This window comes from Oncorhynchus keta, chromosome 20 (assembly GCF_023373465.1).
Source record: "Oncorhynchus keta strain PuntledgeMale-10-30-2019 chromosome 20, Oket_V2, whole genome shotgun sequence".
In the NCBI taxonomy this organism is placed as follows: Eukaryota; Metazoa; Chordata; class Actinopteri; order Salmoniformes; family Salmonidae; genus Oncorhynchus; species Oncorhynchus keta.
In genome coordinates, this window is record NC_068440.1 from 21,149,820 (window position 1) to 21,176,632 (window position 26,813).

General features: G+C 49.4%; 1 protein-coding gene across 8 annotated transcripts in view; it reads left to right on the top strand.

Moving 5' to 3' along the window:
• The window catches only part of LOC118398970 (triple functional domain protein-like), a 165,410-nt gene that overhangs the window by 85,201 nt on the left and 53,396 nt on the right, over window positions 1-26,813 (top strand). For all 8 annotated transcript variants that reach the window (XR_008072845.1, XM_052472262.1, XM_052472263.1 and 5 more), the window contains 8 exons: window positions 795-990; window positions 5,787-5,953; window positions 6,167-6,286; window positions 7,308-7,499; window positions 7,966-8,115; window positions 8,253-8,367; window positions 8,490-8,605; window positions 26,568-26,690. Coding sequence is in view for 7 of the 8 variants with exons in the window: in XM_052472262.1 (XP_052328222.1) it covers window positions 795-990; window positions 5,787-5,953; window positions 6,167-6,286; window positions 7,308-7,499; window positions 7,966-8,115; window positions 8,253-8,367; window positions 8,490-8,605; window positions 26,568-26,690 (1,179 nt within the window). In the remaining variant the exon portion in view is untranslated. The remainder of the gene's footprint in view (window positions 1-794; window positions 991-5,786; window positions 5,954-6,166; window positions 6,287-7,307; window positions 7,500-7,965; window positions 8,116-8,252; window positions 8,368-8,489; window positions 8,606-26,567; window positions 26,691-26,813) is intronic.

A 26,813-nucleotide genomic window follows, 5' to 3' on the forward strand; every position in this document is an offset into this window, starting at 1 on the left:
ATATCATCTCAGACCTGGAGTCTATATAACTCACCTATCTCTCTCTCCCTCCCCTAGATCATCTCAGACCTGAAGTCTATATATCTCACCAATCTCTCTCTCTCCCCCTAGATCATCTCAGACCTGAAGTCTATATGTCTCACCTATCTCTCTGCCTCCCCTATATCATCTCAGACCTGGAGTCTATATAACTCACCTATCTCTCTCCCTCCCCCTAGATCATCTCAGACCTGAAGTCTATATATCTCACCAATCTCTCTCCCTCCCCCTAGATCATCTCAGACCTGAAGTCTATATGTCTCACCTATCTCTCTGCCTCCCCTAGATCATCTCAGACCTGGAGTCTATATATCTCACCTATCTCTCTCTCTCTCCCCCAGATCATCTCAGACCTGGATTCTATATATCTCACCTATCTCTCTCTCTCTCTCTCCCCCAGATCATCTCAGACCTGGAGTCTATATATCTCACCTATCTCTCTCTCTCCCCCAGATCATCTCAGACCTGGAGTCTATATATCTCACCTATCTCTCTCTCTCTCTCTCTCCCCCAGATCATCTCAGACCTGGAGTCTATATTTCTCACCTATCTCTCTCTCTCTCTCTCTCTCTCCCCAGATCATCTCAGACCTGGAGTCTATATATCTCACCTATCTCTCTCTCTCTCCCTCCCCCAGATCATCTCAGACCTGGAGTCTATATATCTCACCTATCTCTCTCTCTCTCTCTCCCCCAGATCATCTCAGACATGGAGTCTATATATCTCACCTATCTCTCTCTCTCTCTCTCCCCCAGATCATCTCAGACCTGGAGTCATGGAACGAGGAGTTGAGTGTTCAGATGAGTGAGTTTGATACAGAGGACCTAACCTTGGCAGAACAGAGACTCCAGCACCACGCTGACAAGGCCCTGACCATGAACAACCTGACCTTTGATGTCATCCACCAGGGACAGGAACTGTTGCAGTACGTCAACGAAGTACAGGCCTCTGGTGAGTAGCAGTACGCACGTATGCACAACAGAGCTTAGATTGTCAGATATGCAGACACACACGCACACACACACACAGAAAATTAGCTACTGTGATAGCCCGTTTTGTAGGAGGAGTGGAATGACTTGTTCTCTCTCCTTGCCTTTCTCTCCCTCTCTTATCTTTTCCCATCTCTCCCTGTCCCCTCCCTCTCTTCTCTTTCCCCTCTCTCCCTGTCCTCTCCCTCTCTTCTCTTTTCCCCTCTCTCCCTGTCCTCTCCCTGTCCTCTCTTCCCATCTCTCCCTGTCCTCTCCCTGTCCTCTCCCTCTCTTCTCTTTTCCCCTCTCTCCTGGTCCTCTCCCTATCTTCTCTTTTCCCACCTCTCCCTGTCCTCTCCCTGTCTTCTCCCTGTCCTCTCCCTGTCCTCTCCCTGTCCTCTCCCTCTCTTCTCTTTTCCCATCTCTCCCTGTCGTCTCCCTCTCTTCTCTTTTCCCATCTCTCCCTGTCCTCTTCCTGTCCTCTCCCTCTCTTTTCTTTTCCCATCTCTCCCTGTCCTCTCCCTGTCCTCTCCCTCTCTTCTCTTTTCCCATCTCTCCCTGTCCTCTCCCTGTCCTCTCCCTCTCTTCTCTTTTCCCATCTCTCCCTGTCCTCTCCCTGTCCTCTCCCTCTCTTCTCTTTTCCCATCTCTCCCTGTCCTCTCCCTGTCCTCTCCCTGTCCTCTCCCTCTCTTCTCTTTTCCCATCTCTCCCTGTCCTCTCCCTCTCTTTTCTTTTCCCATCTCTCCCTGTCCTCTCCCTCTCTTCTCTTTTCCCATCTCTCCCTGTCCTCTCCCTGTCCTCTCCCTCTCTTCTCTTTTCCCATCTCTCACTGTCCTCTCCCTGTCCTCTCCCTCTCTTTTCTTTTCCCATCTCTCCCTGTCCTCTCCCTCTCTTTCTTTTCCCATCTCTCCCTGTCCTCTCCCTGTCCTCTCCCTCTCTTCTCTTTTCCCATCTCTCACTGTCCTCTCCCTGTCCTCTCCCTCTCTTTTCTTTTCCCATCTCTCCCTGTCCTCTCCCTCTCTTTTCTTTTCCCATCTCTCCCTGTCCTCTCCCTGTCCTCTCCCTCTCTTCTCTTTTCCCATCTCTCCCTGTCCTCTCCCTGTCCTCTCCCTCTCTTCTCTTTTCCCATCTCTCCCTGTCCTCTCCCTGTCCTCTCCCTCTCTTTTCTTTTCCCATCTCTCCCTGTCCTCTCCCTGTCCTCTCCCTGTCCTCTCCCTCTCTTTTCTTTTCCCATCTCTCCCTGTCCTCTCCCTGTCCTCTCCCTGTCCTCTCCCTGTCCTCTCCCTGTCCTCTCCCTCTCTTCTCTTTTCCCATCTCTCCCTGTCCTCTCCCTGTCCTCTCCCTCTTTTCTTTTTCCCATCTCTCCCTGTCCTCTCCCTCTCTTTTCCTTTCCCATCTCTCCTGTCCTCTCCCTGTCCTCTCCCTGTCGTCTCCCTCTCTTCTCTTTTCCCATCTCTCCCTGTCCTCTTCCTGTCCTCTCCCTGTCCTCTCCCTGTCCTCTCCCTCTCTTCTCTTTTCCCATCTCTTCCTGTCCTCTCCCTCTCTTCTCTTTTCCCATCTCTCCCTGTCCTCTCCCTCTCTTCTCTTTTCCCATCTCTCCCTGTCCTCTCCCTGTCTTCTCCCTGTCCTCTCCCTGTCCTCTCCCTCTCTTCTCTTTTCCCATCTCTCCCTGTCCTCTCCCTCTCTTCTCTTTTCCCATCTCTCCCTGTCCTCTCCCTGTCCTCTCCCTCTCTTCTCTTTTCCCATCTCTCCCTGTCCTCTCCCTGTCCTCTCCCTCTCTTCTCTTTTCCCATCTCTCCCTGTCCTCTCCCTCTCTTTTCTTTTCCCATCTCTCCCTGTCCTCTCCCTCTCTTCTCTTTTCCCATCTCTCCCTGTCCTCTCCCTGTCCTCTCCCTCTCTTCTCTTTTCCCATCTCTCCTGTCCTCTCCCTGTCCTCTCCCTCTCTTTTCTTTTCCCATCTCTCCCTGTCCTCTCCCTGTCCTCTCCCTGTCCTCTCCCTCTCTTCTCTTTTCCCATCTCTCCTGTCCTCTCCCTGTCCTCTCCCTCTCTTCTCCTTTCCCACCTCTCCCTGTCCTCTCCCTGTCCTCTCCCTGTCCTCTCCCTGTCCTCTCCCTCTCTTTTCTTTTCCCATCTCTCCCTGTCCTCTCCCTGTCCTCTCCCTGTCCTCTCCCTCTCTTCTCTTTTCCCATCTCTCCCTGTCCTCTCCCTGTCCTCTCCCTGTCCTCTCCCTCTCTTTTCTTTTCCCATCTCTCCCTGTCCTCTCCCTGTCCTCTCCCTCTCTTCTCTTTTCCCATCTCTTCCTGTCCTCTCCCTCTCTTTTCTTTTCCCATCTCTCCCTGTCCTCTCCCTGTCCTCTCCCTCTCTTTTCCTTTCCCATCTCTCCCTGTCCTCTCCCCTGTCCTCTCCCTGTCCTCTCCCTCTCTTCTCTTTTCCCATCTCTCCCTGTCCTCTCCCTCTCTTCTCTTTTTCCCATCTCTCCCTGTCCTGTCCTCTCCCTGTCCTCTCCCTGTCCTCTCCCTGTCCTCTCCCTGTCCTCTCTTCTCTTTTTCCCATCTCTCCCTGTCCTCTCCTCTCTTCTCTTTTCCCATCTCTCCCTGTCCTCTCCCTCTCTTCTCTTTTCCCATCTCTCCCTGTCCTCTCCCTGTCCTCTCCCTTTCCTCTCTCTCTTCTCTTTTTCCCATCTATCCCTGTCCTCTCCCTGTCCTCTCCCTCCCTTTTCTTTTCCCATCTCTCCCTTTCCTCTCCCTGTCCTCTCCCTCTCTTTTCTTTTTCCCATCTCTCCCTGTCCTCTCCCTGTCCTCTCCCTCTCTTCTGTTTTCCCATCTCTCTCCTGTCCTCTCCTCTCTTTTCTTTTCCCATCTCTCCCTGTCCTCTCCCTGTCCTCTCCCTGTCCTCTCCCTGTCCTCTCCCTGTCCTCTCCCTCTCTTCTCTTTTCCCATCTCTTCCTGTCCTCTCCCTCTCTTTTCTTTTCCCATCTCTCCCTGTCCTCTCCCTGTCCTCTCCCTGTCATCTCCCTGTCCTCTCCCTCTCTTCTCTTTTCCCATCTCTCCCTGTCCTCTCCTCTCTTTTCTTTTCCCATCTCTCCCTGTCCTCTCCCTGTCCTCTCCCTGTCCTTCCTTTTCCCATCTTTTCCCATCTCTTCCTGTCCTCTCCCTCTCTTTTTCTTTTCCCATCTCTCCCTGTCCTCTCCCTGTCCTCTCCCTGTCCTCTCCCTCTCTTTCTTTTCCCATCTCTCCCTGTCCTCTCCCCCTCTTCTCTTTTCCCACCTCTCCTGTCCTCTCCCCTGTCCTCTCCCTGTCCTCTCCCTGTCCTCTCCCTCTTTCTCTTTTCCCATCTCTCCCTGTCCTCTCCCTGTCCTCTCCCTCTCTTCTCTTTTCCCATCTCTCCCTGTCCTCTCCCTGTCCTCTCCCTGTCCTCTCCCCCTCTTCTCTTTTTCCCATCTCTCCCTGTCCTCTCCCTCTCTTCTCTTTTCCCATCTCTTCCTGTCCTCTCCCTGTCCTCTCCCTCTCTTTTCTTTTCCCATCCTGTCTCCCTGTCCTCTCCCTCTCTTCTCTTTTCCCATCTCTCCCTGTCCTCTCCCTGTCCTCTCCCTCTCTCTCTTTTCCCATCTCTCCCTGTCCTCTCCCTCTCTTCTCTTTTCCCATCTCTCCCTGTACTCTCCCTGTCCTCTCCCTGTCCTCTCCCTCTCTTCTCTTTTCCCTCTCTCCTTGTCCTCTCCCTATCTTCTCTTTTCCCATCTCTTCCTGTCCTCTCCCTGTCCTCTCCCTGTCCTCTCCCTGTCCTCTCCCTCTCTTCTCTTTTCCCATCTCTCCCTGTCCTCTCCCTGTCCTCTCCCTCTCTTCTCTTTTCCCATCTCTCCCTGTCCTCTCCCTGTCCTCTCCCTCTCTTCTCTTTTCCCATCTCTCCCTGTCCTCTCCCTGTCCTCTCCCTGTCCTCTCCCTCTCTTCTCTTTTCCCATCTCTCCCTGTCCTCTCCCTCTCTTCTCTTTTCCCATCTCTCCCTGTCCTCTCCCTGTCCTCTCCCTCTCTTCTCTTTTCCCATCTCTCCCTGTCCTCTCCCTGTCCTCTCCCTGTCCTCTCCCTGTCCTCTCCCTCTCTTCTCTTTTCCCATCTCTCCCTGTCCTCTCCCTGTCCTCTCCCTCTCTTCTCTTTTCCCATCTCTCCCTGTCCTCTCCTGTCCTCTCCCTGTCCCCTCTCCCTCTCTTCTCTTTTCCCATCTCTCACTGTCCTCTCCCTGTCCTCTCCCTCTCTCTTCTCTTTTCCCATCTCTCCCTGTCCTCTCCTGTCCTCTCCCTCTCTTCTCTTTTCCCATCTCTCCCTGTCCTCTCCCTCTTCTCTTTTCCCATCTCTCCCTGTCCTCTCCCTCTCTTCTCTTTTCCCATCTCCCTGTCCTCTCCCTGTCCTCTCCCTGTCCTCTCCCCTCTTCTTTTTCCCACCTCTCCCTGTCCTCTCCCTGTCCTCTCCCTCTCTTTTCTTTTCCCATCTCTCCCTGTCCTCTCCCTGTCCTCTCTTCTCTTTCCCATCTCTCCCTGTCCTCTCCCTGTCCTCTCCCTCTCTTCTCTTTTCCCATCTCTCCCTGTCCTCTCCCTGTCCTCTCTTCTCTTTTCCCATCTCTCCCTGTCCTCTCCCTGTCCTCTCCCTCTCTTCTCTTTTCCCATCTCTCCCTGTCCTCTCCCTGTCCTCTCTTCTCTTTTCCCATCTCTCCTTGTCCTCTCCCTGTCCTCTCCCTCTCTTCTCTTTTCCCATCTCTCCCTGTCCTCTCCCTGTCCTCTCCCTCCAGGTGTAGAGTTGCTGTGTGACAGGGATGTGGACATGGCTACTCGTGTTCAGGACCTGCTGGAGTTTCTCCATGAGAAGCAGCAGGAGTTGGACCTCGCAGGCGAACAACACAGGAGACACCTGGAGCAGTGTGTACAGTTACGACACCTGCAGGCCGAAGTCAAACAGGTACACACACCAACACACACACACCAACAACAACAACAACAACAACAACACACACACACACAGATGCCACCAATACCATCAATTATTACCACATAATTTCCTATTAAATACCAGTAGAAATAATACCATAGTAAATACCAACAAATAGTACCAGTGGAAACCGTACTAAAATGCTCTCATGATAAGTTCTATCCTGGTTCCTGGTCTGCGCAGGTCCTGGGCTGGATCCGTAATGGGGAGTCTATGCTGAATGCTGGTCTGATCACAGCCAGTTCTCTACAGGAAGCAGAACAGCTACAGAGAGAACACGAACAGTTCCAGCATGCCATCGAGGTGAGCTCATCACTCCGCCACGCAAACACCAACACACATCCTTTTTATACACAATAATAAGTACATATATATATATATATATATATCTCTCTTTATGTTTCTTTCTCTCTACAGTAGCTCTATATCCCTTTAGCCTTGTTTAACCAGCCTGATCTCACAGGGGCGGCAGGGTAGCCTAGTGGTTAGAGCGTTGGATTAGTAAACGAAAGGTTGCAAGTTTGAATCCCCGAGCTGACATGGTATAAATCTGTCGTTCTGCCCCTGAACAGGCAGTTAACCCACTGTTCCTAGGCCGTCATTGAAAATAAGAATTTGTTCTTAACTGACTTGCCTAGTAAAATAAAGGTAAAATAAAAAATAAAATAAAAAACAAGCTCAGATTTCACTTTATCTCTCTGGCTTTCCCCCCTCCTGTTTACCTTTATCTCTCCCACTTTCTCTGGCTTTCCCCCCTCCTGTTTACCTTTATCTCTCCCACTTTCTCTGGCTTTCCCCCCTCCTGTTTACCTTTATCTCTCCCACTTTCTCTGGCTTTCCCCCCTCCTGTTTACCTTTATCTCTCCCACTTTCTCTGGCTTTCCCCCCTCCTGTTTACCTTTATCTCTCCCACTTTCTCTGGCTTTCCCCCCTCCTGTTTACCTTTATCTCTCCCACTTTCTCTGGCTTTCCCCCCTCCTGTTTACCTTTATCTCTCCCACTTTCTCTGGCTTTCCCCCCTCCTGTTTACCTTTATCTCTCCCACTTTCTCTGGCTTTCCCCTCCTGTTTACCTTTATCTCTCCCACTTTCTCTGGCTTTCCCCCTCCTGTTTACCTTTATCTCTCCCACTTTCTCTGGCTTTCCCCCCTCCTGTTTACCTTTATCTCTCCCACTTTCTCTGGCTTTCCCCCCTCCTGTTTACCTTTTCCCTCGCTCATTTCTTTAAACACATCTGATATTCTATAATAAAACTCTACTATAAGGTGCAACACAGAGCTACGATATTCTGTGTCTCTCCTCATCCCTCTCTGCTCTCCTCGTAGAAAACCCACCAGAGTGCTCTGCAGGTGCAGCAGAAGGCTGAGGCGTTACTGCAGGCCAACCACTATGACATGGACCTGATCAGAGACTGTGCTGAGAACGTAGCGTCTCACTGGCAGCAGCTCATGTTGAAGATGGAGGACAGGCTGAAGCTGGTCAACGCCTCTGTAGCCTTCTACAAGACCTCCGAACAGGTAGGGGGTGCTGTGGCTGTTATAGTTATGGGTTATTATGTAATCACAGGTAGGGAGATAGTACTCTAATAGGTGTTGTAATTCCCTAATAACATCGTTAGATAAATACTTCTGTAGCCATCTACAAGACCTCCAAACAGGTGGGGGGCGCTATTGCTCTTGGTATCCAGTTCATTTAGCTCTAGTAGAGCTAACTAGCTAGTTACGTTAGTAGATTAGCTTCAGTTAAGGAGACTGGCGGAGCCTGTGCTGTGTCCTGTAGGTGTGCAGTGTGTTGGAGAGCCTGGAGCAGGAGTATAAGAGGGAAGAGGACTGGTGTGGCATTATGGGAGCTGTAGTTTTAATCCTGTGTTGTGATCTGTAGGTGTGCAGTGTGTTGGAGAGCCTGGAGCAGGAGTATAAGAGGGAAGAGGACTGGTGTGGCATTATGGGAGCTGTAGTTTTAATCCTCTGTTGTGATCTGTAGGTGTGCAGTGTGTTGGAGAGCCTGGAGCAGGAGTATAAGAGGGAAGAGGACTGGTGTGGGGGGGCTGACAAACTGGGTCCTAACTGTGAGTCAGATCACGTCACCCCCATGATCAGCAAACACCTGGAACAGAAAGAGGCCTTCCTCAAGGTAGGAACACACACACACACACACACACACACACACACACACACACACACACACACACACACACACACACACACACACACACACACATACACGTATACAGCTATGACCCATGTCTCTAACTGTGTGTGCTTCTCTAGGCATGTACCCTGGCCAGACGTAATGCTGATGTGTTCCTGAAGTACATGCACAGGAACAGTGTTAACATGCCTGGGATGCTCAGCCATGTCAAAGCACCGGAACAACAGGTCAAGAGTGAGTATCACACACATACACACACACTGTGTGGTAATTCTACCTTTTACCTATTCCTAAAGCAACCACAAAACATCAATCTATCTAATCTAGTGTAATCTCTGTGTTTGTGTTGCGGTCAGACATCCTGAATGAGTTGTTACAGAGAGAGAACCGTGTTCTCCATTTCTGGACCATGAGGAAAAGACGGTTAGACCAGTGCCAGCAATACGTGGTGTTCGAACGCAGCGCCAAACAGGTACACACACAATTTACACACTTTCTCTAGCTCTCTCCATCTCTCTCTAGCTCTCCTCATCTCTCTCCATCTCTCTCTAGCTCTCCTCATCTCTCTCCATCTCTCTCTAGCTCTCTCCATCTCTCTTTAGCTCTCTCCATCTCTCTCTAGCTCTCTCCATCTCTCTCCATCTCTATCTAGCTCTCTCCATCTCTCTTTAGCTCTCTCCATCTCTCTTTAGCTCTCTCCATCTCTCTTTAGCTCTCTCCATCTCTCTTTAGCTCTCTCCATCTCTCTTTAGCTCTCTCCATCTCTCTCTAGCTCTCTCTAGCTCTCTCCATCTCTCTCCATCTCTCTCTAGCTCTCTCTATCTCTCTCTATCTCTCCATCTCTCTCCATCTCTCTATTTCTCTCCATATCTCTAGCTCTCTCCATCTCTCTTTAGCTCTCTCCATCTCTCTTTAGCTCTCTCCATCTCTCTTTAGCTCTCTCCATCTCTCTCTAGCTCTCTCCATCTCTCTTTAACTCTCTCCATCTCTCTTTAGCTCTCTCCATCTCTCTCTAGCTCTCTCCATCTCTCTCCAGCTCTCTCCATCTCTCTTTAGCTCTCTCCATCTCTCTTTAGCTCTCTCTATCTCTCTCTAGCTCTCTCCATCTCTCTCTAGCTCTCTCCATCTCTCTTTAGCTCTCTCCATCTCTCTTTAGCTCTCTCCATCTCTCTCTAGCTCTCTCCATCTCTCTTTAGCTCTCTCAATCTCTCCCTCGCTCTCTCCATCTATCTTTAGCTCTCTCCATCTCTCTTTAGCTCTCTCCATCTCTCTCCATCTCTCTCTAGCTCTCTCTAGCTCTCTCCATCTCTAGCTCTCTCCATCTCTCTTTAGCTCTCTCCATCTCTCTCTAGCGCTCTCCATCTCTCTCTAGCTCTCTCTATCTCTCTCTAGCTCTCTCCATATCTCTCTAGCTCTCTCCATCTCTCTTTAGCTCTCTCCATCTCTCTCCATCTCTATCTAGCTCTCTCCATCTCTCTCTAGCTCTCTCCATCTCTCTTTAACTCTCTCCATCTCTCTCTAGCTCTCTCCATCTCTCTTTAGCTCTCTCCATCTCTCACCATCTCTCTCTAGCTCTCTACATCTCTCTCCATCTCTCTTTAGCTCTAGACATCTCTCTCTAGCTCTCTCCATCTCTCTCTCTTGTTCTCTCCATCTCTCTCCATCTCTCTCCATCTCTTTTTAGCTCTCTCCATCTCTCTCTAGCTCTCTCTAGCTCTCTCCATCTCTCTTTAGCTCTCTCCATCTCTCTCCATCTCTCTTTAGCTCTCTCCATCTCTCTCCAGCTCTCTCCATCTCTCTTTAGCTCTATCCATCTCTTTTAGCTCTCTCCATCTCTCTCTAGCTCTCTCCAGCTCTCTCTAGCTCTCTCCATCTCTCTCTAGCCATCTCTCTCTAGCTCTCTCCATCTCTCGCCATCTCTCTCTAGCTCTCTACATCTCTCTCCATCTCTCTTTAGCTCTCTACATCTCTCTCTAGCTCTCTCCATCTCTCTCTTGTTCTCTCCATCTCTCTCCATCTCTCTCCAGCTCTTTTTAGCTCTCTCCATCTCTCTCTAGCTCTCTCTAGCTCTCTCCATCTCTCTTTAGCTCTCTCCATCTCTCTCCATCTCTCTTTAGCTCTCTCCATCTCTCTCCAGCTCTCTCCATCTCTCTTTAGCTCTATCCATCTCTCTTTAGCTCTCTCCATCTCTCTCTAGCTCTCTCCAGCTCTCTCTAGCTCTCTCCATCTCTCTCTAGCTCTCTCCATCTCTCTCTAGCTCTCTCCATCTCTCGCCATCTCTCTCTAGCTCTCTACATCTCTCTCCATCTCTCTTTAGCTCTCTACATCTCTCTCTAGCTCTCTCCATCTCTCTCTTGTTCTCTCTATCTCTCTCCATCCCTCTCCATCTCTCTTTAGCTCTCTCCATCTCTCTTTAGCTCTCTCTAGCTCTCTCCATCTCTCTAGCTCTCTCCATCTCTCTTTAGCTCTCTCCATCTCTTTTTAGCTCTCTCCATCTCTCTTTAGCTCTCTCCATCTCTCTCTAGCTCTCTCTATCTCTCTCTAGCTCTCTCCATCTCTCTCCAGCTCTCTTTAGCTCTCTCCATCTCTCTCTAGCTCTCTCCATCTCTCTTTAGCTCTCTCCATCTCTCTTTAGCTCTCTCCATCTCTCGTCATCTCTCTCTAGCTCTCTACATCTCTCTTTAGCTCTCTACATCTCTCTCTAGCTCTCTCCATCTCTCTTTAGCTCTCTCCATCTCTCTCTAGCTCTCTCCATCTCTCTTCAGCTCTCTCCATCTCTCTCTAGCTCTCTCCATCTCTCTCTAGCTCTCTCCATCTCTCTTTAGCTCTCTCCATCTCTCTTTAGCTCTCTCCATCTCTCGTCATCTCTCTCTAGCTCTCTACATCTCTCTTTAGCTCTCTACATCTCTCTCTAGCTCTCTCCATCTCTCTTTAGCTCTCTCCAACTCTCACCATCTCTCTTTAGCTCTCTCCATCTCTCTCTAGCTCTCTCCATCTCTCTTTAGCTCTCTCCAGCTCTCTCTAGCTCTCTCCATCTCTCTTTAGCTTTCTCCATCTCTCTTTAGCTCTCTTCATCTCTCTCTAGCTCTCTCCAGATCTCTCTCTAGATCTCTCTCTAGCTCTCTCCATCTCTCTCTAGCTCTCACCATCTCTCTCTAGCTTTCGCCATCTCTCTCTATCTCTCTTTAGCTCTCTTCATCTCTCTCCATCTCTCTTTAGCTCTCTACATCTCTCTCCATCTCTCTTTAACTCTCTCCATCTCTCTCCATTTCTCTTTAGCTTTCTACATCTCTCTCCATCTCTCTTTAACTCTCTCCATCTCTCTTTAGCTCTCTCCATCTCTCTTTAGCTCTCTCCATCTCTCTCTAGCTCTCTCCATCTCTCTAGCTCTCTCCAGCTCTCTCCATCTCTCTCTAGCTCTCTCCAGCTCTCTCTAACTCTCACCATCTCTCTTTAGCTCTCTCCATTTCTCTTTAGCTCTCTCCATCTCTCTCTAACTCTCACCATCTCTCTTTAGCTCTCTCCATCTATCTCTAGCTCTCTCCATCTGTCTTTAGCTCTCTCCAGCTCTCTCTAGCTCTCTCCATCTCTCTTTAGCTCTCTCCATCTCTCTCCATCTCTCTTTAGGTCTCTCCATCTCTCTTTAGCTCTCTCCATCTCTCTAGCTCTCTCCAGCTCTCTTCCATCTCTCTCTATCTCTCTCTAGCTCTCTCCAGCTCTCTCTAGCTCTCTCTAACTCTCACCATCTCTCTTTAGCTCTCTCCATTTCTCTTTAGCTCTCTCCATCTCTCTCTAACTCTCACCATCTCTCTTTAGCTCTCTCCATCTATCTCTAGCTCTCTCCATCTCTCTTTAGCTCTCTCCAGCTCTCTCTAGCTCTCTCCATCTCTCTTTAGCTCTCTCCATTTCTCTTTAGCTCTCTTCATCTCTCTCTTCTAGTTCTCTCCATCTCATCTCTCTCTCTCTAGCTCTCTCCATCTCTCTTTAGCTCTCTCCATCTCTCTAGCTCTCTCCAGCTCTCTCCATCTCTCTATCTTAGCTCTCTCCAGCTCTCTCTAGCTCTCTCTAGCTCTCACCATCTCTCTTTAGCTCTCTCCATTTCTCTTTAGCTCTCTCCATCTCTCTCTAACTCTCACCATCTCTCTTTAGCTCTCTCCATCTATCTCTAGCTCTCTCCATCTCTCTTTAGCTCTCTCCAGCTCTTTCTAGCTCTCTCCATCTCTCTTTAGCTCTCTCCATTTCTCTTTAGCTCTCTTCATCTATCTCTAGCTCTCTCCATCTCTCTCTAGTTCTCTCCATCTCTCTCCAGCTCTTTTTAGCTCTCTCCATCTCTCTTTAGCTCTCTCTATCTCTCTCTAACTCTCACCATCTCTCTTCAGCTCTCTCCAACTCTCACCATCTCTCTTTAGCTCTCTCCATCTCTCTCTAGCTCTCTCCATCTCTCTTTAGCTCTCTCCATTTCTCTTTAGCTCTCTCCATCTCTCTCTAACTCTCACCATCTCTCTTTAGCTCTCTCCATCTCTCTCTAGCTCTCTCCATCTCTCTTTAGCTCTCTCCATCTCTCTTTAGCTCTCTCCATCTCTCGTCATCTCTCTCTAGCTCTCTACATCTCTCTTTAGCTCTCTACATCTCTCTCTAGCTCTCTCCATCTCTCTTTAGCTCTCTCCATCTCTCTCTAGCTCTCTCCATCTCTCTTCAGCTCTCTCCATCTCTCTCTAGCTCTCTCCATCTCTCTCTAGCTCTCTCCATCTCTCTTTAGCTCTCTCCATCTCTCTTTAGCTCTCTCCATCTCTCGTCATCTCTCTCTAGCTCTCTACATCTCTCTTTAGCTCTCTACATCTCTCTCTAGCTCTCTCCATCTCTCTTTAGCTCTCTCCAACTCTCACCATCTCTCTTTAGCTCTCTCCATCTCTCTCTAGCTCTCTCCATCTCTCTTTAGCTCTCTCCAGCTCTCTCTAGCTCTCTCCATCTCTCTTTAGCTTTCTCCATCTCTCTTTAGCTCTCTTCATCTCTCTCTAGCTCTCTCCAGATCTCTCTCTAGATCTCTCTCTAGCTCTCTCCATCTCTCTCTAGCTCTCACCATCTCTCTCTAGCTTTTTGCCATCTCTCTCTATCTCTCTTTAGCTCTCTTCATCTCTCTCCATCTCTCTTTAGCTCTCTACATCTCTCTCCATCTCTCTTTAACTCTCTCCATCTCTCTCCATTTCTCTTTAGCTTTCTACATCTCTCTCCATCTCTCTTTAACTCTCTCCATCTCTCTTTAGCTCTCTCCATCTCTCTTTAGCTCTCTCCATCTCTCTTTAGCTCTCTCCATCTCTCTCTAGCTCTCTCCATCTCTCTAGCTCTCTCCAGCTCTCTCCATCTCTCTCTAGCTCTCTCCAGCTCTCTCTAACTCTCACCATCTCTCTTTAGCTCTCTCCATTTCTCTTTAGCTCTCTCCATCTCTCTCTAACTCTCACCATCTCTCTTTAGCTCTCTCCATCTATCTCTAGCTCTCTCCATCTGTCTTTAGCTCTCTCCAGCTCTCTCTAGCTCTCTCCATCTCTCTTTAGCTCTCTCCATCTCTCTCCATCTCTCTTTAGGTCTCTCCATCTCTCTTTAGCTCTCTCCATCTCTCTCTAGCTCTCTCCAGCTCTCTCCATCTCTCTCTATCTCTCTCTAGCTCTCTCCAGCTCTCTCTAGCTCTCTCTAACTCTCACCATCTCTCTTTAGCTCTCTCCATTTCTCTTTAGCTCTCTCCATCTCTCTCTAACTCTCACCATCTCTCTTTAGCTCTCTCCATCTATCTCTAGCTCTCTCCATCTCTCTTTAGCTCTCTCCAGCTCTCTCTAGCTCTCTCCATCTCTCTTTAGCTCTCTCCATTTCTCTTTAGCTCTCTTCATCTCTCTCTAGCTCTCTCTAGTTCTCTCCATCTCTCTTTAGCTCTCTCCATCTCTCTCTAGCTCTCTCCATCTCTCTTTAGCTCTCTCCATCTCTCTCTAGCTCTCTCCAGCTCTCTCCATCTCTCTCTATCTCTCTCTAGCTCTCTCCAGCTCTCTCTAGCTCTCTCTAGCTCTCACCATCTCTCTTTAGCTCTCTCCATTTCTCTTTAGCTCTCTCCATCTCTCTCTAACTCTCACCATCTCTCTTTAGCTCTCTCCATCTATCTCTAGCTCTCTCCATCTCTCTTTAGCTCTCTCCAGCTCTTTCTAGCTCTCTCCATCTCTCTTTAGCTCTCTCCATTTCTCTTTAGCTCTCTTCATCTATCTCTAGCTCTCTCCATCTCTCTCCAGCTCTTTTTAGCTCTCTCCATCTCTCTTTAGCTCTCTCTATCTCTCTCTAACTCTCAACATCTCTCTTCAGCTCTCTCCAACTCACCATCTCTCTTTAGCTCTCTCCATCTCTCTCTAGCTCTCTCCATCTCTCTTTAGCTCTCTCCAGCTCTCTCTAGCTCTCTCCATCTCTCTTTAGCTTTCTCCATCTCTCTTTAGCTCTCTTCATCTCTCTCTAGCTCTCTCCATCTCTCTCTAGATCTCTCTCTAGCTCTCTCCATCTCTCTTTAGCTCTCTTCATCTCTCTCCATCTCTCTTTAGCTCTCTACATCTCTCTCCATCTCTCTTTAACTCTCTCCATCTCTCCATTTCTCTTTAGCTCTCTACATCTCTCTCCATCTCTCTTTAACTCTCTCCATCTCTCTTAACTCTCTCCATCTCTCTTTAGCTCTCTCCATCTCTCTCCATCTCTCTTTAGCTCTCTCCATCTCTCTCTAGCTCTCTCCATCTCTCTAGCTCTCTCCAGCTCTCTCCATCTCTCTCTATCTCTCTCTAGCTCTCTCCAGCTCTCTCTAGCTCTCTCTAACTCTCACCATCTCTCTTTAGCTCTCTCCATTTCTCTTTAGCTCTCTCCATCTCTCTCTAACTCTCACCATCTCTCTTTAGCTCTCTCCATCTATCTCTAGCTCTCTCCATCTCTCTTTAGCTCTCTCCAGCTCTCTCTAGCTCTCTCCATCTCTCTTTAGCTCTCTCCATCTCTCTCCATCTCTCTTTAGGTCTCTCCATCTGTCTTTAGCTCTCTCCATCTCTCTCTAGCTCTCTCCAGCTCTCTCCATCTCTCTCTATCTCTCTCTAGCTCTCTCCAGCTCTCTCTAGCTCTCTCTAACTCTCACCATCTCTCTTTAGCTCTCTCCATTTCTCTTTAGCTCTCTCATTTACATTACATTACATTTAAGTCATTTAGCAGACGCTCTTATCCAGAGCGACTCACAAATTGGTGCATACACCTTAAGACATCCAGTGGAACAGCCACTTTACAATATTGCATCTAAATCTTTTAGGGGGGGTGAGAAGGATTACTTACCCTATCCTAGGTATTCCTTGAAGAGGTGGGGTTTCAGGTGTCTCCGGAAGGTGGTGATTGACTCCGCTGTCCTGGCGTCGTGAGGGAGTTTGTTCCACCATTGGGGGCCAGAGCAGCGAACAGTTTTGACTGGGCTGAGCGGGAACTGTACTTCCTCAGTGGTAGGGAGGCGAGCAGGCCAGAGGTGGATGAACGCAGTGCCCTTGTTTGGGTGTAGGGCCTGATCAGAGCCTGGAGGTACTGAGGTGCCGTTCCCCTCACAGCTCCGTAGGCAAGCACCATGGTCTTGTAGCGGATGCGAGCTTCAACTGGAAGCCAGTGGAGAGAGCGGAGGAGCGGGGTGACGTGAGAGAACTTGGGAAGGTTGAACACCAGACGGGCTGCGGCGTTCTGGATGAGTTGTAGGGGTTTAATGGCATAGGCAGGAGCCCAGCCAACAGCGAGTTGCAGTAATCAAGACGGGAGATGACAAGTGCCTGGATTAGGACCTGCGCCGCTTCCTGTGTGAGGCAGGGTCGTACTCTGCGGATGTTGTAGAGCATGAACCTACAGGAACGGGACACCGCCTTGATGTTAGTTGAGAACGACAGGGTGTTGTCCAGGATCACGCCAAGGTTCTTAGCGCTCTGGGAGGAGGACACAATGGAGTTGTCAACCGTGATGGCGAGATCATGGAACGGGCAGTCCTTCCCGGGAGGAAGAGGAGCTCCGTCTTGCTGAGGTTCAGCTTGAGGTGGTGATCCGTCATCCACACTGATATGTCTGCCAGACATGCAGAGATGCGATTCGCCACCTGGTCATCAGAAGGGGAAAGGAGAAGATTAATTGTGTGTCGTCTGCGTAGCAATGATAGGAGAGACCATGTGAGGTTATGACAGAGCCAAGTGACTTGGTGTACAGCGAGAATAAGAGAGGGCCTAGAACAGAGCCCTGGGGGACACCAGTGGTGAGAGCACGTGGTGAGGAGACAGATTCTCGCCACGCCACCTGGTAGGAGCGACCTGTCAGGTAGGACGCAATCCAAGCGTGGGCCGCGCCGGAGATGCCCAACTCGGAGAGGGTGGAGAGGAGGATCTGATGGTTCACAGTATCGAAGGCAGTCGATAGGTCTAGAAGGATGAGAGCAGAGGAGAGAGAGTTAGCTTTAGCAGTGCGGAGCGCCTCCGTGATACAGAGAAGAGCAGTCTCAGTTGAATGACTAGTCTTGAAACCTGACTGATTTGGATCAAGAAGGTCATTCTGAGAGAGATAGCGGTAGAGCTGGCCAAGGACGGCACGCTCAAGAGTTTTGGAGAGAAAAGAGAGAAGGGATACTGGTCTGTAGTTGTTGACGTCGGAGGGATCGAGTGTAGGTTTTTTCAGAAGGGGTGCAACTCTCGCTCTCTTGAAGACGGAAGGGACGTAGCCAGCGGTCAGGGATGAGTTGATGAGCGAGGTGAGGTAAGGGAGAAGGTCTCCGGAAATGGTCTGGAGAAGAGAGGAGGGGATAGGGTCAAGCGGGCAGGTTGTTGGGCGGCCGGCCGTCATTACAAGACGCGAGATTTCATCTGGAGAGAGAGGGGAGAAAGAGGTCAGAGCATAGGGTAGGGCAGTGTGAGCAGAACCAGCGGTGTCGTTTGACTTAGCAAACGAGGATCGGATGTCGTCGACCTTCTTTTCAAAATGGTTGACGAAGTCATCTGCAGAGAGGGAGGGGGGGGATTCAGGAGGGAGGAGAAGGTGGCAAAGAGCTTCCTAGGGTTAGAGGCAGATGCTTGGAATTTAGAATGGTAGAAAGTGGCTTTAGCAGCAGAGACAGAGGAGGAAAATGTAGAAAGGAGGGAGTGAAAGGATGCCAGGTCCGCAGGGAGGCGAGTTTTCCTCCATTTCCGCTCGGCTGCCCGGAGCCCTGTTCTGTGAGCTCGCAATGAGTCGTCGAGCCACGGAGCGGGAGGGGAGGACCGAGCCGGCCTGGAGGATAGGGGACATAGAGAGTCAAAGGATGCAGAAAGGGAGGAGAGGAGGGTTGAGGAGGCAGAATCAGGAGATAGGTTGGAGAAGGTTTGAGCAGAGGGAAGAGATGATAGGATGGAAGAGGAGAGAGTAGCGGGGGAGAGAGAGCGAAGGTTGGGATGGCGCGATACCATCCGAGTAGGGGCAGCGTGGGAAGTGTTGGATGAGAGCGAGAGGGAAAAGGATACAAGGTAGTGGTCGGAGACTTGGAGGGGGGTTGCAATGAGGTTAGTGGAAGAACAGCATCTAGTAAAGATGAGGTCAAGCGTATTGCCTGCCTTGTGAGTAGGGGGGGAAGGTGAGAGGGTGAGGTCAAAAGAGGAGAGGAGTGGAAAGAAGGAGGCAGAGAGGAATGAGTCAAAGGTAGACGTGGGGAGGTTAAAGTCGCCCAGAACTGTGAGAGGTGAGCCGTCCTCAGGAAAGGAGCTTATCAAGGCATCAAGCTCATTGATGAACTCTCCAAGGGAACCTGGAGGGCGATAAATGATAAGGATGTTAAGCTTGAAAGGGCTGGTAACTGTGACAGCATGGAATTCAAAGGAGGCGATAGACAGATGGGTAAGGGGAGAAAGAGAGAAAGACCACTTGGGAGAGATGAGGATCCCGGTGCCACCACCCCGCTGACCAGAAGCTCTCGGGGTGTGTGAGAACACGTGGGCGGACGAGGAGAGAGCAGTAGGAGTAGCAGTGTTATCTGTGGTGATCCATGTTTCCGTCAGTGCCAAGAAGTCGAGGGACTGGAGGGAGGCATAGGCTGAGATGAACTCTGCCTTGTTGGCCGCAGATCGGCAGTTCCAGAGGCTACTGGAGACCTGGAACTCCACGTGGGTCGTACGCGCTGGGACCACCAGATTAGGGTGGCCGCGCCACGCGGTGTGGAGCGTTTGAATGGTCTGTGCAGAGAGGAGAGAACAGGGATAGACAGACGCATAGTTGACAGGCTACAGAAGAGGCTACGCTAATGCAAGGAGATTGGAATGACAAGTGGACTACACGTCTCGAATGTTCAGAAAGTTAAGCTTACGTAGCAAGAATCTTATTGACTAAAATGATTAAAATGATACAGTACTGCTGAAGTAGGCTAGCTGGCAGTAGCTGCGTTGTTGACACTACACTAATCAAGTCGTTCCGTTGAGTGTAATAGTTTCTACAGTGCTACTATTCGGGGCTAGCTGGCTAGCTAGCAGTGTTGTTTACGTTACGTTGCGTTAAAAGAACGACAATAGCTGGCTAGCTAACCTAGAAAATCGCTCTAGACTACACAATTATCTTTGATACAAGGACGGCTATGTAGCTAGCTATGTAGCTAGCTACGATCAAACAAATCAAACCGTTGTACTGTAATGAAATGAAATGAAAATGTGATACTACCTGTGAATGCGACCGGGTTGTTGAATACTATTCAGTAGACGTTGGCTAGCTGTTAGCTGTTGGCTAGCTAGCAGAGTCTCCTACGTTAAGGACGACAAATAGCTGGCTAGCGAACCTCGGTAAATTAAGATAATCACTCCAAGACTACACACTCTAAACTACACAATTATCTTGAAACAAAGACAGCTATGTAGCTAGCTAACACTAAACTATTCAAGTCGTTCAGTTGAGTGAATAGCACTACAGTGATGCTAATCTGTGGGCGTTTGCTAGCGTTTGCTAGCGTATGCTAGCTGCTGGGCGAATAGCAGTGAAGGCATCTCTCTCTAAATCTCACCATCTCTCTTTAGCTCTCTCCATCTATCTCTAGCTCTCTCCATCTCTCTTTAGCTCTCTCCAGCTCTCTCTAGCTCTCTCCATCTCTCTTTAGCTCTCTCCATTTCTCTTTAGCTCTCTTCATCTCTCTCTAGCTCTCTCCATCTCTCTCTAGTTCTCTCCATCTCTCTCCAGCTCTTTTTAGCTCTCTCCATCTCTCTTTAGCTCTCTCTATCTCTCTCTAACTCTCACCATCTCTCTTCAGCTCTCTCCATCTCTCTCTAGCTCTCTCCATCTCTCTCCAACTCTCACCATCTCTCTTTAGCTCTCTCCATCTCTCTCTAGCTCTCTCCATCTCTCTTTAGCTCTCTCCAGCTCTCTCTAGCTCTCTCCATCTCTCTTTAGCTTTCTCCATCTCTCTTTAGCTCTCTTCATCTCTCTCTAGCTCTCTCCATCTCTAGATCTCTCTCTAGCTCTCTCCATCTCTCTCTAGCTCTCACCATCTCTCTTTAGCTCTCTCCATCTCTCTTTAGCTCTCGCCATGTCTCTCTAGCTCTCTCCATCTCTCTCTAGCTTTCGCCATCTCTCTCCATCTCTCTTTAGCTCTCTTCATCTCTCTCCATCTCTCTTTAGCTCTCTAAGTCTCTCTCCATCTCTCTTTAACTCTCTCCATCTCTCTCCATTTCTCTTTAGCTCTCTACATCTCTCTTTAACTCTCTCCATCTCTTTAACTCTCTCCATCTCTCTTTAGCTCTCTCCATCTCTCTCCATCTCTCTTTAGCTCTCTCCATCTCTCTCTAGCTCTCTCCATCTCTCTCTAGCTCTCTCCATCTCTCTCTAGCTCTTACCATCTCTCTTTAGCTCTCTCCATCTCTCTTTAGCTCTCTCCATCTCTCTCTAGCTCTCTCCATCTCTCTTTAGCTCTCTCCATCTCTCTCTAGCTCTCTCCATGTCTCTCTAGCTCTCTCCATCTCTCTCTAGCTTTCGCCATCTCTCTCCATCTCTCTTTAGCTCTCTCCATCTCTCTTTAGCTCTCTTCAGCTCTCTTTAGCTCTCTTCAGCTCTCTTCATCTCTCTTTAGCTCTCTACATCTCTCTCCATCTCTCTTTAACTCTCTCCATCTCTCTTTAGCTCTCTCCATCTATCTCCATTTCTCTTTAGCTCTCTCTATCTCTCTTTAGCACTTTCCATCTCTCTTTATCTCTCTCCAGCTTTCTCCAGCTCTCTCCATCTCTCTCTAGCTCTCTCCATCTCTCTTTAGCTCTCTCCAGCTCTCTCTAGCTCTCTCCATCTCTCTTTAGCTTTCTCCATCTCTCTTTAGCTCTCTTCATCTCTCTCTAGCTCTCTCCATCTCTCTCTAGATCTCTCTCTAGCTCTCTCCATCTCTCTTTAGCTCTCTTCATCTCTCTCCATCTCTCTTTAGCTCTCTACATCTCTCTCCATCTCTCTTTAACTCTCTCCATCTCTCTCCATTTCTCTTTAGCTCTCTACATCTCTCTCCATCTCTCTTTAACTCTCTCCATCTCTCTTTAACTCTCTCCATCTCTCTTTAGCTCTCTCCATCTCTCTCCATCTCTCTTTAGCTCTCTCCATCTCTCTCTAGCTCTCTCCATCTCTCTAGCTCTCTCCAGCTCTCTCCATCTCTCTCTATCTCTCTCTAGCTCTCTCCAGCTCTCTCTAGCTCTCTCTAACTCTCACCATCTCTCTTTAGCTCTCTCCATTTCTCTTTAGCTCTCTCCATCTCTCTCTAACTCTCACCATCTCTCTTTAGCTCTCTCCATCTATCTCTAGCTCTCTCCATCTCTCTTTAGCTCTCTCCAGCTCTCTCTAGCTCTCTCCATCTCTCTTTAGCTCTCTCCATCTCTCTCCATCTCTCTTTAGGTCTCTCCATCTGTCTTTAGCTCTCTCCATCTCTCTCTAGCTCTCTCCAGCTCTCTCCATCTCTCTCTATCTCTCTCTAGCTCTCTCCAGCTCTCTCTAGCTCTCTCTAACTCTCACCATCTCTCTTTAGCTCTCTCCATTTCTCTTTAGCTCTCTCATTTACATTACATTACATTTAAGTCATTTAGCAGACGCTCTTATCCAGAGCGACTCACAAATTGGTGCATACACCTTAAGACATCCAGTGGAACAGCCACTTTACAATATTGCATCTAAATCTTTTAAGGGGGGGGGGGGGTGAGAAGGATTACTTACCCTATCCTAGGTATTCCTTGAAGAGGTGGGGTTTCAGGTGTCTCCGGAAGGTGGTGATTGACTCCGCTGTCCTGGCGTCGTGAGGGAGTTTGTTCCACCATTGGGGGGCCAGAGCAGCGAACAGTTTTGACTGGGCTGAGCGGGAACTGTACTTCCTCAGTGGTAGGGAGGCGAGCAGGCCAGAGGTGGATGAACGCAGTGCCCTTGTTTGGGTGTAGGGCCTGATCAGAGCCTGGAGGTACTGAGGTGCCGTTCCCCTCACAGCTCCGTAGGCAAGCACCATGGTCTTGTAGCGGATGCGAGCTTCAACTGGAAGCCAGTGGAGAGAGCGGAGGAGCGGGGTGACGTGAGAGAACTTGGGAAGGTTGAACACCAGACGGGCTGCGGCGTTCTGGATGAGTTGTAGGGGTTTAATGGCATAGGCAGGGAGCCCAGCCAACAGCGAGTTGCAGTAATCAAGACGGGAGATGACAAGTGCCTGGATTAGGACCTGCGCCGCTTCCTGTGTGAGGCAGGGTCGTACTCTGCGGATGTTGTAGAGCATGAACCTACAGGAACGGGACACCGCCTTGATGTTAGTTGAGAACGACAGGGTGTTGTCCAGGATCACGCCAAGGTTCTTAGCGCTCTGGGAGGAGGACACAATGGAGTTGTCAACCGTGATGGCGAGATCATGGAACGGGCAGTCCTTCCCGGGAGGAAGAGGAGCTCCGTCTTGCTGAGGTTCAGCTTGAGGTGGTGATCCGTCATCCACACTGATATGTCTGCCAGACATGCAGAGATGCGATTCGCCACCTGGTCATCAGAAGGGGAAAGGAGAAGATTAATTGTGTGTCGTCTGCGTAGCAATGATAGGAGAGACCATGTGAGGTTATGAAAGAGCCAAGTGACTTGGTGTACAGCGAGAATAAGAGAGGGCCTAGAACAGAGCCTGGGGGACACCAGTGGTGAGAGCACGTGGTGAGGAGACAGATTCTCGCCACGCCACCTGGTAGGAGCGACCTGTCAGGTAGGACGCAATCCAAGCGTGGGCCGCGCCGGAGATGCCCAACTCGGAGAGGGTGGAGAGGAGGATCTGATGGTTCACAGTATCGAAGGCAGCCGATAGGTCTAGAAGGATGAGAGCAGAGGAGAGAGAGTTAGCTTTAGCAGTGCGGAGCGCCTCCGTGATACAGAGAAGAGCAGTCTCAGTTGAATGACTAGTCTTGAAACCTGACTGATTTGGATCAAGAAGGTCATTCTGAGAGAGATAGCGGTAGAGCTGGCCAAGGACGGCACGCTCAAGAGTTTTGGAGAGAAAAGAGAGAAGGGATACTGGTCTGTAGTTGTTGACGTCAGAGGGATCGAGTGTAGGTTTTTTTTCAGAAGGGGTGCAACTCTCGCTCTCTTGAAGACGGAAGGGACGTAGCCAGCGGTCAGGGATGAGTTGATGAGCGAGGTGAGGTAAGGGAGAAGGTCTCCGGAAATGGTCTGGAGAAGAGAGGAGGGGATAGGGTCAAGCGGGCAGGTTGTTGGGCGGCCGGCCGTCACAAGACGCGAGATTTCATCTGGAGAGAGAGGGGAGAAAGAGGTCAGAGCATAGGGTAGGGCAGTGTGAGCAGAACCAGCGGTGTCGTTAGACTTAGCAAACGAGGATCGGATGTCGTCGACCTTCTTTTCAAAATGGTTGACGAAGTCATCTGCAGAGAGGGAGGAGGGGGGATTCAGGAGGGAGGAGAAGGTGGCAAAGAGCTTCCTAGGGTTAGAGGCAGATGCTTGGAATTTAGAATGGTAGAAAGTGGCTTTAGCAGCAGAGACAGAGGAGGAAAATGTAGAAAGGAGGGAGTGAAAGGATGCCAGGTCCGCAGGGAGGCGAGTTTTCCTCCATTTCCGCTCGGCTGCCCGGAGCCCTGTTCTGTGAGCTCGCAATGAGTCGTCGAGCCACGGAGCGGGAGGGAGGACCGAGCCGGCCTGGAGGATAGGGGACATAGAGAGTCAAAGGATGTAGAAAGGGAGGAGAGGAGGGTTGAGGAGGCAGAATCAGGAGATAGGTTGGAGAAGGTTTGAGCAGAGGGAAGAGATGATAGGATGGAAGAGGAGAGAGTAGCGGGGGGAGAGAGAGCGAAGGTTGGGATGGCGCGATACCATCCGAGTAGGGGCAGCGTGGGAAGTGTTGGATGAGAGCGAGAGGGAAAAGGATACAAGGTAGTGGTCGGAGACTTGGAGGGGAGTTGCAATGAGGTTAGTGGAAGAACAGCATCTAGTAAAGATGAGGTCAAGCGTATTGCCTGCCTTGTGAGTAGGGGGGAAGGTGAGAGGGTGAGGTCAAAAGAGGAGAGGAGTGGAAAGAAGGAGGCAGAGAGGAATGAGTCAAAGGTAGACGTGGGGAGGTTAAAGTCGCCCAGAACTGTGAGAGGTGAGCCGTCCTCAGGAAAGGAGCTTATCAAGGCATCAAGCTCATTGATGAACTCTCCAAGGGAACCTGGAGGGCGATAAATGATAAGGATGTTAAGCTTGAAAGGGCTGGTAACTGTGACAGCATGGAATTCAAAGGAGGCGATAGACAGATGGGTAAGGGGAGAAAGAGAGAAAGACCACTTGGGAGAGATGAGGATCCCGGTGCCACCACCCCGCTGACCAGAAGCTCTCGGGGTGTGTGAGAACACGTGGGCGGACGAGGAGAGAGCAGTAGGAGTAGCAGTGTTATCTGTGGTGATCCATGTTTCCGTCAGTGCCAAGAAGTCGAGGGACTGGAGGGAGGCATAGGCTGAGATGAACTCTGCCTTGTTGGCCGCAGATCGGCAGTTCCAGAGGCTACTGGAGACCTGGAACTCCACGTGGGTCGTACGCGCTGGGACCACCAGATTAGGGTGGCCGCGGCCACGCGGTGTGGAGCGTTTGAATGGTCTGTGCAGAGAGGAGAGAACAGGGATAGACAGACACATAGTTGACAGGCTACAGAAGAGGCTACGCTAATGCAAGGAGATTGGAATGACAAGTGGACTACACGTCTCGAATGTTCAGAAAGTTAAGCTTACGTAGCAAGAATCTTATTGACTAAAATGATTAAAATGATACAGTACTGCTGAAGTAGGCTAGCTGGCAGTAGCTGCGTTGTTGACACTACACTAATCAAGTCGTTCCGTTGAGTGTAATAGTTTCTACAGTGCTACTATTCGGGGGCTAGCTGGCTAGCTAGCAGTGTTGTTTACGTTACGTTGCGTTAAAAGAACGACAATAGCTGGCTAGCTAACCTAGAAAATCGCTCTAGACTACACAATTATCTTTGATACAAGGACGGCTATGTAGCTAGCTATGTAGCTAGCTACGATCAAACAAATCAAACCGTTGTACTGTAATGAAATGAAATGAAAATGTGATACTACCTGTGAATGCGACCGGGTTGTTGAATACTATTCAGTAGACGTTGGCTAGCTGTTAGCTGTTGGCTAGCTAGCAGAGTCTCCTACGTTAAGGACGACAAATAGCTGGCTAGCGAACCTCGGTAAATTAAGATAATCACTCCAAGACTACACACTCTAAACTACACAATTATCTTGGAAACAAAGACAGCTATGTAGCTAGCTAACACTAAACTATTCAAGTCGTTCAGTTGAGTGAATAGCACTACAGTGATGCTAATCTGTGGGCGTTTGCTAGCGTTTGCTAGCGTATGCTAGCTGCTGGGCGAATAGCAGTGAAGGCATCTCTCTCTAAATCTCACCATCTCTCTTTAGCTCTCTCCATCTATCTCTAGCTCTCTCCATCTCTCTTTAGCTCTCTCCAGCTCTCTCTAGCTCTCTCCATCTCTCTTTAGCTCTCTCCATTTCTCTTTAGCTCTCTTCATCTCTCTCTAGCTCTCTCCATCTCTCTCTAGTTCTCTCCATCTCTCTCCAGCTCTTTTTAGCTCTCTCCATCTCTCTTTAGCTCTCTCTATCTCTCTCTAACTCTCACCATCTCTCTTCAGCTCTCTCCATCTCTCTCTAGCTCTCTCCATCTCTCTCCAACTCTCACCATCTCTCTTTAGCTCTCTCCATCTCTCTCTAGCTCTCTCCATCTCTCTTTAGCTCTCTCCAGCTCTCTCTAGCTCTCTCCATCTCTCTTTAGCTTTCTCCATCTCTCTTTAGCTCTCTTCATCTCTCTCTAGCTCTCTCCATCTCTAGATCTCTCTCTAGCTCTCTCCATCTCTCTCTAGCTCTCACCATCTCTCTTTAGCTCTCTCCATCTCTCTTTAGCTCTCGCCATGTCTCTCTAGCTCTCTCCATCTCTCTCTAGCTTTCGCCATCTCTCTCCATCTCTCTTTAGCTCTCTTCATCTCTCTCCATCTCTCTTTAGCTCTCTAAGTCTCTCTCCATCTCTCTTTAACTCTCTCCATCTCTCTCCATTTCTCTTTAGCTCTCTACATCTCTCTTTAACTCTCTCCATCTCTCTTTAACTCTCTCCATCTCTCTTTAGCTCTCTCCATCTCTCTCCATCTCTCTTTAGCTCTCTCCATCTCTCTCTAGCTCTCTCCATCTCTCTCTAGCTCTCTCCATCTCTCTCTAGCTCTCACCATCTCTCTTTAGCTCTCTCCATCTCTCTTTAGCTCTCTCCATCTCTCTCTAGCTCTCTCCATCTCTCTTTAGCTCTCTCCATCTCTCTCTAGCTCTCTCCATGTCTCTCTAGCTCTCTCCATCTCTCTCTAGCTTTCGCCATCTCTCTCCATCTCTCTTTAGCTCTCTCCATCTCTCTTTAGCTCTCTTCAGCTCTCTTTAGCTCTCTTCAGCTCTCTTCATCTCTCTTTAGCTCTCTACATCTCTCTCCATCTCTCTTTAACTCTCTCCATCTCTCTTTAGCTCTCTCCATCTATCTCCATTTCTCTTTAGCTCTCTCTATCTCTCTTTAGCACTTTCCATCTCTCTTTATCTCTCTCCAGCTTTCTCCAGCTCTCTCCATCTCTCTTTAGCTCTCTCCATCTCTCTTTATCTCTCTCCATCTCTCTCCAGCTTTCTCCATCTCTCTCCAGCTTTCTCCATCTCTCTCCAGCTTTCTCCATTTCTCTCCAGCTCTCTCCATCTCTCTTTAGCTCTCTCCATCTCTCTTTATCTCTCTCCAACTCTCTCCATCTCTCTCCAGCTCTCTCTAGCTCTCTTTGTCTTTCTTACTCAAAGCTCTATTCCATTCTCTGTTTCTATCCTCTCATCTGTAATCTCTGTCTCTCTCTTTTCCTTAATGTCCACCTCAATGGTCTGTGTGTGTGTCCCCAGGCTCTGGAATGGATCCATGACACCGGAGACTTCTACCTGTCAACACATACCTCCACCGGCTCCAGTATTCACCACACACAGGAGCTGCTGAAGGAGCACGAAGACTTCCACATCACAGCCAGGGTAGAAAAGAACACGCGTGCACACACACACACACACACACACACACACACACACACACACAAATTTTTTTACACCAAACATTACACATTTTAAATCAAACCCTATCTCTCTCCCCTCTCTCCT